Source organism: Lolium perenne, chromosome 6 (genome assembly GCF_019359855.2).
Source record: "Lolium perenne isolate Kyuss_39 chromosome 6, Kyuss_2.0, whole genome shotgun sequence".
Classification (NCBI taxonomy): Eukaryota; Viridiplantae; Streptophyta; class Magnoliopsida; order Poales; family Poaceae; genus Lolium; species Lolium perenne.
This window is the reverse complement of record NC_067249.2, coordinates 173,518,046-173,534,986: the sequence shown is the minus strand read 5'-3', so window position 1 is coordinate 173,534,986 and position 16,941 is coordinate 173,518,046. Positions and strand designations below refer to the sequence as shown.

The following is a 16,941-nucleotide window of genomic DNA, read 5'->3' as shown; positions in this document are numbered from 1 at the left end:
ACATATGAACTGCATGTGATGTTAATCCTTTTATGCATCTTATTTTGCTTAGATCGCGACGGTAGCATTATAAGATGATCCCTCACTAAAATCTCAAGATAATGAAGTGTTCATCCTTATTAGCACCGTTGCCAAGACTTGTCGTTTTCGAAGCATCTCGTGATGATCGGGTGTGATAGAATCAACAAGTGCATACAACGGGTGCAAGACAGTTTTGCACATGCGGATACTAAGGTGGCCTTGACGAGCCTAGCATGTACAGACATGGTCTCAGAACACGTGATACCGAAAGGTAGAGCATGAATCATATGGTTGATATGATGAACACTTTGAGTGTTCGCCATTGAAATCACACCTTGTCTCGTGATGATCGGACTTAGGTGCGGTGGATTTGGTTCGTGTGATCACTAAGACAATGCGAGGGATATTGTTTTGAGTGGGAGTTCACCTAGATTTTCAATTATGTTGAATTAAAATTTGAACTCAATTTGTCATAAACTTAGTCTAAACTTTTGCAAATATATGTTGTAGAGATGGCGTCCCCAATCAATTTTAACCAGTTCCTAGAGAAAGAAAAACTTAAGAGCAATGGTAGCAACTTCACCGACTGGTTCCGTCATGTGAGGATCTTCCTCTCTGGCGGAAATCTGCAATATGTGCTTGATGCACCGCTAGGTGACCCTCCTGCAGAAACTGAAACCGATGAAGTAAAAGCTGTTTACGAGACTCGGAAAACTCGGTACTCTCAAGTTCAGTGTGCCATCCTGTGCAGTCTGGAATCCGATCTTCAAAAACGTTTTGAGCACCACGATCCTCATGAGTTGATGAAAGAGCTGAAAGCTATTTTTGAGACTCATGCGGTCGTGGAGTGCTATGAAGCATCGAAACATTTCTTCAGCTGTATGATGGAAGAAGGCAGCTCCGTTAGTGAGCACATGCTCGCCATGACCGGGCATGTGAAGAAACTCAGTGACTTGGGAATAGTGATTCCTAACAGACTGGGGATTAATCGTGTCCTTCAATCACTGCCACCAATTTACAAGAACTTTGTGATGAACTACAATATGCAGAACATGAACAAGGAGTTACCTGAACTCTTTGGCATGCTAAAAGCTACTGAGATTGAGATCAAGAAAGAGCACCAAGTGTTGATGGTCAACAAGACCACCAGTTTCAAGAAACAGGGCAAGTCTAAGGGAAAATTCAAGAAGGGTGGCAAGAAAGCTGCCACGCCTCCTATGAAACCTAAGAACGGCCCTAAGCCTGATGCTGAGTGCTATTACTGCAAGGAGAAGGGACATTGGAAGCGTAATTGCTCCAAGTATCTGGCTGATCTGAAGAGCGGCCTTGTCAAGAAGAAGAAAGAAGGTATATCTGATATACATGTTATAGATGTTTATCTCACTGGTTCTCGTTCTAGTACCTGGGTATTTGATACTGGTTCGGTTGCTCATATCTGTAACTCGAAACAGGAACTAAAGAATAAACGAAGACTACTGAAAGATGAAGTGACGATGCGCGTTGGAAACGGATCCAAAGTCGATGTGATCGCTGTCGGCACACTTCCTCTACATCTACCTTCGGGATTAGTTTTAAGCCTAAATAATTGTTATTTTGTACCCGCGTTGAGCATGAACATTATATCTGGATCTTGTTTAATGCAAGACGGTTATTCATTCAAGTCTGAGAATAATGGTTGTTCTATTTTTATGAATAATATCTTTTATGGTCGAGTACCAGAAAAGAATGGCTTATTTCTGTTAGATCTCGATAGTAGTGATACGCATATACATAACATTGATGCTAAGCGAATTAAATTGAATGATAATTCTACTTATATGTGGCACTGTCGTCTTGGTCATATTGGAGTGAAACGCATGAAGAAACTCCATACTGATGGATTACTTGAATCACTTGACTTTGAGTCACTTGATAGATGCGAAGCATGTCTAATGGGTAAAATGAATAAGACTCCATTTTCTGGTATGATGGAGCGAGCTACTAACTTATTGGAAATCATACATACCGATGTATGTGGACCAATGAGTGTAGCATCACGCGGTGGTTATCGTTATGTTCTGACCTTCACAGATGATCTGAGTAGATATGGGTATATCTATTTCATGAAACATAAATCCGAAACTTTCGAGAAGTTTAAGGAATTCCAAAGTGAAGTAGAAAATCAACGTAACAAGAAGATTAAATTTCTACGATCTGATCGTGGAGGAGAATATCTGAGTTATGAGTTTGGCATGCATTTAAAGAAATGCGGAATACTTTCACAATTGACACCGCCGGGAACACCACAACGAAACGGTGTGTCCGAACGTCGTAATCGAACTCTCTTAGATATGGTTCATTCTATGATGTCTCTTACTGATTTGCCGTTATCATTTTGGAGTTATGCATTAGAGACAACCGCATTCACTTTAAGTAGAGCACCATCAAAATCCGTAGAAATGACACAGTATGAATTATGGTTTAATAAGAAACCTAAGCTGTCGTTCCTGAAAGTTTGGGGTTGCGAAGCCTATGTAAAGAAGTTACAACCGGACAAGCTAGAACCCAAAGTGGAGAAATGTGTCTTCATAGGATACCCTAAGGAAACTATAGGGTACACTTTCTATCACAAATCCGAAGGCAAAATCTTTGTTGCTAAGAACGGAACCTTTCTTGAGAAAGAATTTCTCACTAAAGAAGTGACTGGAAGAAAAGTAGAACTCGATGAGATTGATGAATCTATACTCGTTGATCAGAGTAGAGTAGCACCGGAAGTTGTACCTGTACCGCCTACACCGGCAACAGAGGAAGCTAATGATAATGATCATGAAACTTCGAACGAGGAAACTACTGAACCTCGCAGATCGACAAGGGAGCGTGCCACTCCTAATTGGTATGATCCTTGTCTAAATGTCATGATTGTGGATAACAATGATGAGGACCCTGCGACGTATGAAGAAGCGATGATGCGCCCAGATTCCAACAAATGGCAAGAAGCCATGAAATCCGAAATGGGATCCATGTATGATAACAAAGTATGGACTTTGGTAGACTTACCTGATAGCCGCAAGGCTGTCGAGAATAAATGGATCTTCAAGAGAAAAACAGATGCTGATGGTAATATTACTGTCTATAAAGCTCGACTTGTCGCAAAGGGTTTCTGACAAATTCAAAGAGTTGACTACGATGAGACTTTCTCACCTGTAGCGAAGCTAAAATCTGTGAGGATTTTGTTAGCAATAGCTGCATTTTTCGATTATGAGATTTGGCAGATGGATGTCAAAACGGCGTTCCTTAATGGAGACATTGAGGAAGAGTTGTATATGGTACAACCCAAAGGTTTTGTCGATCCTAAAAATGCTGACAAAGTATGCAAACTTCAACGTTCAATCTATGGACTGAAGCAAGCATCAAGAAGTTGGAACCGACGCTTTGATAAGGTGATCAAAGACTTCGGGTTTATACAGTGTCATGGAGAGGCCTGTATTTACAAGAAAGTGAGTGGGAGCTCTGTAGCATTCTGATATTATTTGTAGATGACATATTATTGATCGGGAATGATATAGAACTATTAAGCAGTGTAAAAGGTTATTTGAATAATAGTTTTTCAATGAAAGACCTTGGTGAAGCATCGTATATATTAGGCATCAAGATTTACAGAGATAGATCAAGACGCCTAATAGGGCTATCACAGAGTACATACCTAGACAAGATTCTAAAGAAGTTTAGAATGGACGAAAGTAAGAAAGGGTTCTTACCTATGTTACCCAGCAAGGTCTTGAGTAAGACTCAAGGACCGGCTACGGCAGAAGAAAGAGAAAGGATGAGTAATATCCCCTATGCCTCGGCAGTAGGATCTATCATGTATGCCATGCTATGTACTAGACCGGATATAGCGCATGCTGTTAGTTTGACTAGCAGATATCAAAGTGATCCAGGAATGGAACACTGGATAGCGGTCAAGAATATCCTGAAGTACTTGAAAAGAACTAAGGATATGTTTCTTTGTTATGGAGGTGACCAAGAGCTCGTTGTAAGTGGTTACACCGATGCAAGTTGGAACACTAATCCTGATGACTCTAAGTCACAGTCTGGGTACATGTTTATATTGAATGGTGCTGCAGTAAGCTGGGCAAGCTCGAAGCAGTGCACGGTGGCGAAGTCTTCAACAGAATCAGAGTACATAGCGGCTTCAGAGGCTTCATCAGAAGCGGTATGGATGAAGAGGTTCATTGTAGAGCTCGGTGTGGTTCCTAGTGCATTGGACCCATTAATCATTTACTGTGATAACATGGGTGCCATCACCAATGCACAAGAGCCAAGGTCACACAAGAGGCTGAAGCATATCAAGCTGCGTTACCACTCGATTCGCGAGTACATCGAAGATGGAGAAGTAAAGATTTGCAAAGTACACACTGATCTGAATGTAGCAGATCCGTTGACTAAAGCTCTCCCTAGGGCAAAGCATGACCAACACCAGAATGCCATGGGTGTTAGGTGTATTACAATGTAATCTAGATTATTGACTCTAGTGCAAGTGGGAGACTGAAGGAGATATGCCCTAGAGGCAATAATAAAGTGGTTATTATTTATATCTCTATGTTTATGATAAATGTTTATATGTCATGCTATAATTGTATTATCCGAAACATTAGTTCATGTGTGATATGTAAACAAACAAAGAGTCCCTAGTATGCCTCTTAACTAGCTTGTTGATTAATGGATGATTAGTTTCATAATCATGAACATTGGATGTTATTAATAACAAGGTTATATCATTGTATATATGATGTAATGGACACACCCAATTAAGCGTAGCATAAGATCTCGTCATTAAGTTATTTGCTATAAGCTTTCGATACATAGTTACCTAGTCCTTATGACCATGAGATCATGTAAATCACTTATACCGGAAAGGTACTTTGATTACACCAAACGCCACTGCGTAAATGGGTGGTTATAAAGGTGGGATTAAGTATCCGGAAAGTATGAGTTGAGGCATATGGATCAACAGTGGGATTTGTCCATCCCGATGACGGATAGATATACTCTGGGCCCACTCGGTGGAATGTCATCTAATATCTTGCAAGCATATGAATAAGTTCATAAGAGACCACATACCACGGTACGAGTAAAGAGTGCTTGTCAGAAGACGAGGTTGAACAAGGTATAGAGTGATACCGAAGATCAAACCTCGGACAAGTAAAATATCGCGTGACAAAGGGAATTGGTATCGTATGTGAATGGTTCATTCGATCACTAAAGTCATCGTTGAATATGTGGGAGCCATTATGGATCTCCAGATCCCGCTACTGGTTATTGGTCGGAGTGAGTACTCAACCATGTCCGCATAGTTCACGAACCGTAGGGTGACACACTTAAAGTTGGATGTTGAAATGGTAGAACTTGAATATGGAATGGAGTTCGAATATTTGTTCGGAGTCCTGGATGAGATCCCGAACATCACGAGGAGTTCCGGAATGGTCCGGAGAATAAGATTCATATAAAGGATGTCATTTTATGTGAATTAATATGATCCGGAAGGTTCTATGGAAGGTTCTAGAAAAGTCCGGAAGAAACCACCAAGGAAGGTGGAGTCCTGGAGGGACTCCACCTCCATGGCCGGCCAACCCTAGAGGGGGAGGAGTCCCAAGTGGACTCCCCCTATGGGGGCCGGCCACCCCCCCCACACATGGAAGGGGGGAATCCCACCCCAAGTGGGATTCCCACCTTGGGTAGGTTTCCCTATCACATGGAAGGTTTTGGGTTCGGGTCTTATTCGGAGACTTGTAGTCCAACACTTGGGGCTTCCACCTATATAATGAGGGGCCAAGGGGAGGGGGCCGGCCACCCCAAGACCACAACCTGGCCGCCCCCCTCAAGTGGCCGGCCACCCGCTCCCAAACCCTAGCCGCCCCCCTCTCCTCCATAAGCTCCCGCGCGCTTAGCGAAGCTCCGCCGGAGTTCTCCACCGCCACCGACACCACGCCATCGTGCTGTGGGATTCAAGAGGAGCTACTACTTCCGCTGCCCGCTGGAACGGGAGGTGGACGTCGTCTTCATCAACAACAGAACGTGTGACCGAGTACGGAGGTGCTGCCCGTTCGTGGCGCCGGTGATCAAGATCTTCTACGCGCTTTTGCAAGCGGCAAGTGAACGTCTACCGCAGCAACAAGAGCCTCATCTTGTAGGCTTTGGAATCTCTTCAAGGGTGAGACTCGATAAACCCCTCGTTGCTACCGTCTTCTAGATTGCATCTTGGCTTGGATTGCGTGTTCGCGGAAGGAAATTTTTTGTTTTCTATGCAACGTTATCCTACAATATGTTCATCTTCCTTAATGTATCTGCGTACATAAGGTTTAAGCTACTACCGCCATCTATGAACACGCGAGATATGTCGAACCCTGCGATGACTGCTGGTAAGATGAGTGCTGACTGCCCTGGTCGAGGAACTTGCTGTGGATGGTCCGCTATGGTGAAGCCAATATCTTGCCCTGACCAATTAAGATACTCGACTGTTGGTGGAGGCATTTTTTTTGCCATGAACACCTGTCGCGAGATTACTTTCTGAGCTCTATTGGATGGCCTTCCTTTCTGAATCATTGAGACCGCTCCGTTAGAGTTAGGATCAACATAAGGCGGTGGTGCAGGTGCTGCCGCTATTCTGAGCTGATGTCGATTTTCGTCCGTAATCGCGGGAGGAGGTGGCAAGTGAATCTCACTCCTGGGTTCTCGAGGATTTCTATGTGCTGCCTGAGCATTAGCATGCCCTGCCCACCTTAGCATTGCCTGGAAATTTCGACAATCCTTCTGGAGATGTCCTGACTGTCTTTTTCCGTTGCTGTCGAGGAAAAAATGCATCTGACACGGCCCGTTCATCATCTCCTCGGGAGACACGAAAGGCCTCTGGAACCTTGACCCGGTATTTTGCCTATTGTTTCGAGAGTCATCTCTATTGTCGCCTCGTTGCTCATTGCTCCTCTGGTAATCATCTCTATTGTTTCCTCCGACGCTTGCTCGGAAGCCAGCCGAGATTTGTCCTGGAGCATCATAGCTTGAGTACTGCCGAGGAAATCTTCGCCTACTTTGATAATTTCGGCCGTGGTCCTCCTCTGGTGACCTATGCCGTTTGTTGTGAACAGCATCTTCTCCATCTGCCCATCTATTTGCTATCTCCATTAATGCAGATACTGTCTTTGGATTGGTTCTCCCCAAATCCTCGACAAAATCTCCTCGCCTGATTCCTGCGACAAACGCATATATTGCTCTCTCGTCAGATATATTCTCTGCCGAGTTTTTGATGATATTCCACCTTTGGATATACTTTCTCATTGGCTTGTCTGGCTTTTGTCGGCACGCCCTCAGTTCCTCTAGTGATGCAGGTTTTTTGCAGGTAGACCGGAAATTCTTGACGAATACATCCTCGAAGCTATCCCAACTATCGATAGATCCTGGAGGAAGTTTCTTTATCCAAGATCGCGCGGCTCCACTCAAATGCACCTGGATGCTTTGCATAGCTGTTGCTCTAGTCCCTCCTGTGAGCTTCACCGTCTCGAGGTAATCAACTAGCCAATCCTCTGGATCCTGCAGGCCGTCGAATTTTTTGAAGTTATCAGGCAACTTAAATCCCGAAGGGACTCGAGTTTTTCGGACTCTCCTCGTGAAGCATGGCAAACCGCACATATCCTCGTCGTTTAACTCTGGGGAATGCCGATGTTCCCTTCTGCTTTGTCGCGCTCTGTCGACCCTTGCTTGTGCTGCCGTGTCTCTTGCTCCACTTGGTCCTTCGGGAGCTGCTGCTGTTGCTGCCGCAGGTCGTGGACTATTTTGCCTTGCTGTTGCTTCGGGGGGTGTTGATGCAAACGCCGTTCCCATGGCTCCAACTCCTGCCATTTCCATGTTATACAATGCCTCCCTTGGATCTCCTGGGGGTGGCCTGGATGCAAGGATGAAAGCTTGTGTCGCCATATACCCAGCTTCTGGTGTCTTGGGGATGATGTTCCCTCTCGTGTCTATTGACATAAAAGACATGTCGAGGTTTTGAACCAAGTGCCCTCTTTCTCCTTCAGGTATATTTTGCAACCTTGATCTTGCTCTGTTCCGAGCTTCCCTGTAGCTATCACCCGAAGTTCCAGATTGTCGACTCAGTTCTGCCCTTCGCCTGCTCGATGCAGAGGCTGCCTCTTTTCTTCTGTTTAAAGCAGCTGTCTGTTTTTCCAATTCCCTTGCAGCTCGTGCGAGCCTATATTGATATGCTTGCAATTCTTCTGGCGTGGCTGTGGTAGCCATTGGTTCTGAGCCATCCATAGCCCTTGCGGCTCTATCCCATGCTACTTGCAGAAGTTGAACTCTATCTCGAGGTTCAGATCCGATATATTTGTTGCCTAGACCTCATCGCAAATCAGAGGGATCGACGTATGGATTTCCCAAATCGTCGAAAGCCTCAGATGTTTCCTCCTGGTCACGGCTTGGCTCTCCGATGACATAAATCTGATGATACTTTGTATTCAGATCTATGCTGGGTTTGGTGACACCATCATGAAGATTGGCGAAGACCTTGCCCACTGTAGTGGATTTGTCGATGAAGTTGAAGTTGTCGACACTGCTTGAGTCATCGCTTATATAGGAGTCCGCAGATGACTCAAACGACATGTCATTGAAGATCTTGGCGAGCTTTTCTCTTGCCCTAGTGCTGATGAAGCGTGACGACGAAGTTTCTTCCTCTCCTGACTCGATTGACGATGTAGAGTTCGAAAAATCGGAATCGACCGCCGACAATCCCGACGAGATCGGAATTTCGACACGATACGCTCCCTCTTTCTCGACGCGAAAGTGAAATCTTCCGAACGTCATCTCCATAGGCTCCTCCAGATACGCATATGCATCCAAACGGGAGGGCGGGTGAGGAACAAAATCGACAGGACCAGTTGAGATATGTTTACCTCGATCCATCGCGTTGCTTGCAGTTGACGAAGTCGACGATCTTGAACGTGCCATCGAGATCAGATCCTTGCTGCCTCTAATCCCCACAGACAGCGCCAATTGACAAGGTATTAACTTGTCAATGCCTACAGGTTGTAGATTAGGGTTTAGTTGGAAGTAGAGGGCAAGTAGATCTCGAAGGTTTCAGCCGAAAAGTACTCGACGATTATGAAAACTAGGGTTTGAGAGACAATGATTCGATGATTTCTTTGTCCCTCGACTCCCCCTTATATAGGAGGTGGAGCCGAGGGATTCGTATTGTACAAGTTACAGAGTCCGGGAAGGTTTCTAACTCATCCCGCAAGATTACAAATAATGCTTCCTATTACAACTCTATCTTTCCTTAACAATATCTTGGGCTTCTGAATCTTCTTATTCTTCGAGTAGTGGGCCTTCAGTAAACCCCGGGTACTATCTTCGGCAGGCCCATCGGGGATGCCTATGTCATGTGGCGCTTTGGCTCCTCCGTTGATGTATTATTTTGTTGATTTCTTTTTCTCGATTTGCTAGACATGTCGTTCACGTAGAAAACTTGAGCCACCTCGTTGGCTAGGACAAATGGCTCGTCCATGTATGCAAGATTGTTGGGATCCACTGTTGTCATACCGTACTTATCGTCTATATGTACACCGCTGAGCTTTACCCATCACCGAAACAAAGGGACCTTAAAAGTGGGTCCATAGTCAAGTTCCCATATCTCCTCTATGTATCCATAATATGTGGTGGTTTGCCCATTCTCGTCTTTTGCACCGAAGCGGACACCACTATTTTGGTTGGTGCTCTTTTTATCTTGGTCGATCGTGTAAAATGTATTTCCATTTATCTCGTACCCTTGGAATGTACATATGTTTGAAGATGGTAAACTGGCCAACAAGTACAACTGCTCTACAACAGTGGTGTCCGCTTCGATGGAAAAGATGAGATGTCTTTGCAACCAACTGCCGAAGGTATTCATGTGTTCACGTGTAATCCATGAATGGGGCTTGCCCGGGTTTATTTCTCGTAAAACATTCTTATGTTTCTCGATGTACGGAGCCACCAAGCTGGAATTGTATAGAACTGTGTAGTGTGCTTGATTGAAAGAAATCTTGTCCCTGCACGCCGTTTCTTTCCTTCCTAGTGTGCCTTGTCCAGTCAGCCTCCCCTCATACCGAGATTCAGGAACACCAATTGGCTTAAGGTCAGGAATAAAGTCAACACAAAACTCAATGACCTCCTCAGTTCCGTAGCCCTTTGAGATACTTCCTTCCGGCCTAGCTCGGTTATGAACATATTTCTTTAAAACTCCCATGAACCTCTCGAAGGGGAACATATTGTGTAGAAATACAGGACCGAGAATTCTAATCTCTTCAACTAGGTGAACGAGGAGGTGCGTCATAATATTGAAGAAGGATGGTGGGAACAACAACTCGAAGCTGACAAGACATTCGACCACATCTTCCTGTAATCCTGACAAAGTTTCTGGATCCATTACCTTCTGAGAAATTGCGTTGAGGAATGCACATATCTTCACAATGGCTAGTCGAACATTTTCTGGTAGAAGTCCCCTCAATGCAACCGGAAGCAATTGTGTCATAAGCACGTGGCAGTCATGGGACTTTAGGTTCTGGAATTTTTTCTCCTTCATATTTACTATTCCCTTTATATTCGACGAGAAACCAGACGGAACCTTGATACTGAATAGGGCTTCAAAAAAGATCTCCTTCTCTTGTTTGGTAAGAGCGTAGCTGGCAGGCCCTTCAAACTTCCCTGGATGATTGCCGTTTCGTCCTTTATGTTGTTTCTGGTCCTCCCGTGCTTCTGGTGTATCTTTTGTCTTCCCATACACGCCCAGGAAACCTAGAATATTCACACAAAGATTCTTGGTCAGGTGCATCACGTCGATTGCAGAGCGGACTTCCAGGACTTTCCAATATTCTAGCTCCCAAAAAATAGATTTCTTCTTCCACATGGGCGCGTGTCCGTCGGCGTCTTTCGGAACAGGTCGACTACCTGGACCCTTTCCAAAGATAACATTTAAATCCTTGACCATGTCAAATATATCACCACCACTACGGGGGACATGCTTCGGACGGTTGTCTGCCTCGCCATCGAAATGCTTTCCTTTTTTCCTTAAGGGATGCTTGCGCGGAAGGAAACGGCGATTGTACGGGTACACAACTTTTTTGCTTTTTCCCAAATATTTACCTTCAGTCTCATCTAAACAGTGTGTGCATGCGTTGTATCCTTTGTTTGTCTGTCCTGAAATGTTACTAAGAGCAGGCCAATCATTGATGGTTACGAATAGCAACGCTCGTAGGTCAAATTCTTGCTCGGTGTGCTCATCCCACACACGTACACCTGGTTTGGCCCACAACTCCAAAAGTTCATCAACTAATGGCCTTAGGTACACATCAATGTCGTTGCAGGGTTGCTCTGGGCCTTGGATAAACACTGGCATCACAATGAACTTTCGCTTCATGCACAACCAAGGAGGAAGGTTGTAGATACATAAAGTCACGGGCCAGGTGCTGTGACTGCAGCTCTGCTCCCCAAAAGGATTCATGCCATCTGTACTTAGACCAAAGTATAAGTTCCTTGCCTCACCTGCAAAATCCGGGAACTCTCTCCCGATGTTTCTCCACTGCCGACCATCAGCGGGGTGCCTCAACATCGCGTCTTTCTTACGTTCTTCCATGTGCCATCGCAACAACTTGGCATGCTCTTTGTTTCTGAACAAATGTTTCAACCGTGGTATTATTGGAGCATACCACATCACCTTCGCAGGAACCCTCTTCCTGGGTGGCTCGCCCTCAACATCACCAGGGTCATCTTTTCTGATCTTATACCGCAACGCACCACATATCGGACATTTATTCAAATTCTCGTACTTCTCACCGTGGTAGAGGATACAATCATTAATGCATGCATGTATCTTCTGCACATCTAATCCTAGAGGGCAGACAAGCTTCTTTGCTTCATATGTACTGACGGGCAATTCATTATTTCTTGGAAATAGCTTCTTTAATATTATCATCAATTTCTCAAATCCCGAGTCAGTCACACCGACCTCTGCCTTCCATTTCAGCAATTCCAATATGCTACCCAGCTTTCTCTGCCCATCTTCACAACCCGGGTACAACAATTTGTGGTGGTCCTCTAACATCTTGTCGAACTGCAACCTCTCCTTATCCATGCCACAGTCTCTTCTTGCATCAGAAATGGCCTGACGAAGATCATCATCAACAGGATCATCTGATGCCTGTTCTTCACCTCCTTCTTCTCCATTGTCGTCCATTGCGGTATCATCGCATTCATAGAACATAGATCGGTATTGGTCATCATTATCTTCTTCTTCATCGGCGTCTTCCATCATAACCCCTTCTTCTCCGTGCTTGGTCCAAACATTATAGCTGGACATGAATCCAAACCGAAGCAGGTGGCTCTTAATGTCTCTTGAGCAAGAGTAATCCTTCTCGTTCTTACATTTTAGACATGGACAGCACATAAAACCTTGCTTCAACTTGTTGGCCTCGACCACAAGCAGGAAAGAATTCACGCCCTCTCTGAAAGCGGGAGCACATCGGTTACCGTACATCCATGGATGACTCATCTGCATCATAAGTACAATTATATATGTATCAGATGCAATCACTTTGCTAAAATTAGTATTGTACGGACTATGCATATACAGTCGAGAAAATAGTTGCTAACCTTTTAGGATCAAAAAGAGGAGAAATCTTATCAAATAAAATCAAGTGGCATCCCTCTCACAAGCATTCCATCAAACACCTCTTGTGCACATGTAGAAAAAATGAGCTAGCATACACCTCCACCTTTACCACCAAGGAAAAAATGAGGTGGGGGGGCTGACTGTGTGTCTATATATATAGGCATGGCCCTTTTGTCGCGGGCCGTATTACGACCCGCGACAAAAGGGGTGTCGCGGGTCGTAATACGGCCCGCGACAAAAGGCCGCGACTGATACGTCTCCGACGTATCGATAATTTCTTATGTTCCATGCCACATTATTGATGATATCTACATGTTTCATGCATACTTTATGTCATATTTATGCATTTTCCGGCACTAACCTATTAACGAGATGCCGAAGAGCCAGTTGCTGTTTTCTGCTGTTTTTGGTTTCAGAAATCCTAGTAAGGAAATATTCTCGGAATTGGACGAAATCAACGCCCAGGGGCCTATTTTCACACGAAGCTTCCAGAAGACAGAAGGGAAGACAAAGTGGGGCCACGGGGTGCTGCCACACTAGGGCGGCGCGGCCCAGGAGGGCCCGCGCGGCCCTAGCGTGTGGGGCCCCCGTGACGCCTCCTGACCTGCCCTTCCGCCTACATATAGTCTTCGTCGCGAAACCCCCAGTACCGAGAGCCACGATACGGAAAACCTTCCAGAGACGCCGCCGCCGCCAATCCCATCTCGGGGGATTCAGGAGATCGCCTCCGGCACCCTGCCGGAGAGGGGAATCATCTCCCGGAGGACTCTTCACCGCCATGGTCGCCTCCGGAGTGATGAGTGAGTAGTTCACCCCTGGACTATGGGTCCATAGCAGTAGCTAGATGGTTGTCTTCTCCTTATGCGCTTCATTGTCGGGTCTTGTGAGCTGCCTAACATGATCAAGATCATCTATCTGTAATGCTATATGTTGTGTTTGTTGGGATCCGATGGATAGAGAATATTATGTTATGTTGATTATCAATCTATTACCTATGTGTTGTTTATGATCTTGCATGCTCTCCGTTATTAGTAGAGGCTCTGGCCAAGTTTTTACTCTTAACTCCAAGAGGGAGTATTTATGCTCGATAGTGGGTTCATGCCTCCATTAAATCTGGGACAGTGACAGAAAGTTCTAAGGTTGTGGATGTGCTGTTGCCACTAGGGATAAAACATTGATGCTATGTCCGAGGATGTAGTTATTGATTACATTACGCACCATACTTAATGCAATTGTCTGTTGTTTTCAACTTAATACTGGAAGGGGTTCGGATGATAACCTGAAGGTGGACTTTTTAGGCATAGATGCATGCTAGATAGCGGTCTATGTACTTTGTCGTAATGCCCAATTAAATCTCACTATACTCATCATATCATGTATGTGCATTGTCATGCCCTCTCTATTTGTCAATTGCCCAACTGTAAATTGTTCACCCAACATGCTATTTATCTTATGGGAGAGACACCACTAGTGAACTGTGGACCCCGGTCCATTCTTTTACATCGAATACAATCTACTGCAATACTTGTTCTACTGTTTTCTGCAAACAATCATCATCCACACTATACATCTAATCCTTTGTTACAGCAAGCCGGTGAGATTGACAACCTCGCTATTTCGTTGGGCAAAGTACTTTGGTTGTGTTGTGCAGGTTCCACGTTGGCGCCGGAATCCCTGGTGTTGCGCCGCACTACATCTCGCCGCCATCAACCTTCAACGTGCTTCTTGGCTCCTACTGGTTCGATAAACCTTGGTTTCTTACGGAGGGAAAACTTACTGTTGTACGCATCACACCTTCCTCTTGGGGTTCCCAACGGACGCGTGTTGAACGGAAAAGACATACGTCAACCACGCGCAGCAAGAAGATTTTCTGGCGCCGTTGCCGGGGAGATCAAGACACGCTGCAAGGGGAGTCTCCACATTCCAATCTCTTTACTTTGTTTTTGTCTTGCTTTGTTTTATTTACTACTTTGTTTGCTGCACTAAATCAAAATACAAAAAAATTAGTTGCTAGTTTTACTTTACTTACTGTCTTGTTTGCATACTCTATATCAAAAACACACAAAAAAATTAGTTACTTGCATTTTACTTAGTTACTTGCATTTTACTTTTGTTACCATGTCTAGTTCTGCACCTATTACTTCTTCACCGGAGGAATTAGTCTTCACTTTTAAACAAGGGGATGAGGAGAGTTTTAAAGATGCTTGGTCCAGAATTTTTGATTCTTATCGTAAAGCTGAACCTCAAATGACTCTAAGTTTGCTCCTTAGTAACTTTTATTTTGGTCTTATGATTCGCTATAGATATGCCTTGGATGCTTTAGTGGGAGGAGATTTCCTTCATTGCAATGGGGATCAAGCTTTTAATGCCATAAAGAAGTTGGTTGCATCACATGATTCAGCTAATAACTTTGATTCAGCCCTTATTAGCATTTATAATAGATTAAACACTCTTGAGACAAGTGCATCTCGCTTGAATGACAACTATCGCTATGTTCGTAACCGTCTTGAACAAGTTTTAGTGAACTCTGAACCTTCATTATGGGATCCTACTATTAAAATTGTTATCGGTGATCAAACTCTTCATGCCAATTGTGATATTATGTCTGAATTTTGCCTTATGCCTAAGAGTATTCATGAATCTTTGAAACTTTGGGGATTTGTCGAAGGGGGAGAAGGAATAACTCTTATTGATAACTCTGTTATAATCCCTAAGGGAATAGCCGCAGGTGTGCATACAACCATTCTTGGAAGAACAATATCCATTTATTATCTTGTTATTGAATGTGTAGGAACAGGACAAATCACACTCGGAAGATCCCTGCTGAAACTATTGGGAGCAGTCATAGATATGGGAGAAGGCACCCTGAAATTCACCTCTACACCGGAGGGAAGACATGTATTCCCTAAATCAAAAGGTAAGAAAAATAACAAGAAAGGTAAGGGCATAGCCCAAGGTAATGTTGATACACCATCTCTTGATAACACTTGATACACCCTTTCTGCGCCTAGCTAAAAGGCGTTAAAGAAAAGCGCTTATGGGAGACAACCCATGTTTTTACTACAGTACTTTTGTTTTATATTTGAGTCTTGGAAGTTGTTAATACTGTAGCAACCTCTCCTTATCTTAGTTTTGTGCATTGTTGTGCCAAGTAAAGTCGTTGATAGTAAGGTTCATACTAGATTTGGATTACTGCGCAGAAACAGATTTCTTTGCTGTCACGAATCTGGGCCTAATTCTCTGTAGGTAACTCAGAAAATTATGCAAATTTACGTGAGTGATTCTCAGATATGTACGCAACTCTCATTCAATTTGAGAATTTTCATTTGAGCAAGTCTGGTGCCTCAATAAAATTCGTCTTTACGAACTGTTCTGTTTTGACAGATTCTGCCTTTTATTTCGCATTGCCTGTTTTGCTATGCTTGATGGATTTTTCGATTCCATTAACTTTCAGTAGCTTTGTGCAATGTCCAGAAGTGTTAAGAATGATTATGTCACCTCTGAACATGTAAATTTTAATTGTGCACTAACCCTCTAATGAGTTGTTTTGAGTTTGGTGTGGAGGAAGTTTTCAAGGATCAAGAGAGGGAGATGATACAATATGGTCAAGGAGAGTGAAAGCTCTAAGCTTGGGGATGCCCCGGTGGTTCACCCCTGCATATTTCAAGAAGACTCAAGCGTCTAAGCTTGGGGATGCCCAAGGCATCCCCTTCTTCATCGACAACATTATCAGGTTCCTCTAGTGAAACTATATTTTTGTTCCATCACATCTTATGTACTTTGCTTGGAGCGTCGGTTTGTTTTTGTTTTTGTTTTGTTTGAATAAAATGGATCCTAGCATTCTTTGTGTGGGAGAGAGACACGCTCCGCTGTTGCATATGGACAAATATGTCCTTAGGATTTACTCATAGTATTCATGGTGAAGGTTGAATCTTTTTTGTTAAATTGTTATATGGTTGGAAACAGAAAATGATACATGTAGTAATTGATAAAATGTCTTGGATAATGTGATACTTGGCAATTGTTGTGCTCATGTTTAAGCGCTTGCATCATATACTTTGCACCTATTAATGAAGAAATACATAGAGCTTGCTAAAATTTGGTTTGCATAATTGGTCTCTCTAAGGTCTAGATAATTTCTAGTATTGAGTTTGAACAACAAGGAAGACGGTGTGCAATCTTATAATGTTTACAATATGTCTTTTATGTGAGTTTTGCTGCACCGGTTCATTCTTGTGTTTGTTTCA

The 16,941-nt window shown here is 43.9% G+C and overlaps 1 protein-coding gene across 1 annotated transcript in view; it reads right to left on the bottom strand.

Moving 5' to 3' along the window:
- LOC139832564 (uncharacterized) overlaps window positions 1-11,737 on the bottom strand; it is a 49,606-nt gene extending 37,869 nt beyond the window's left edge. Inside the window, exon 1 of the mRNA XM_071822349.1 lies at window positions 10,744-11,737. Coding sequence (XP_071678450.1) covers window positions 10,744-11,737 — 994 coding nt within the window. The remainder of the gene's footprint in view (window positions 1-10,743) is intronic.
- Between the last annotated feature and the right edge of the window lie 5,204 nt (window positions 11,738-16,941).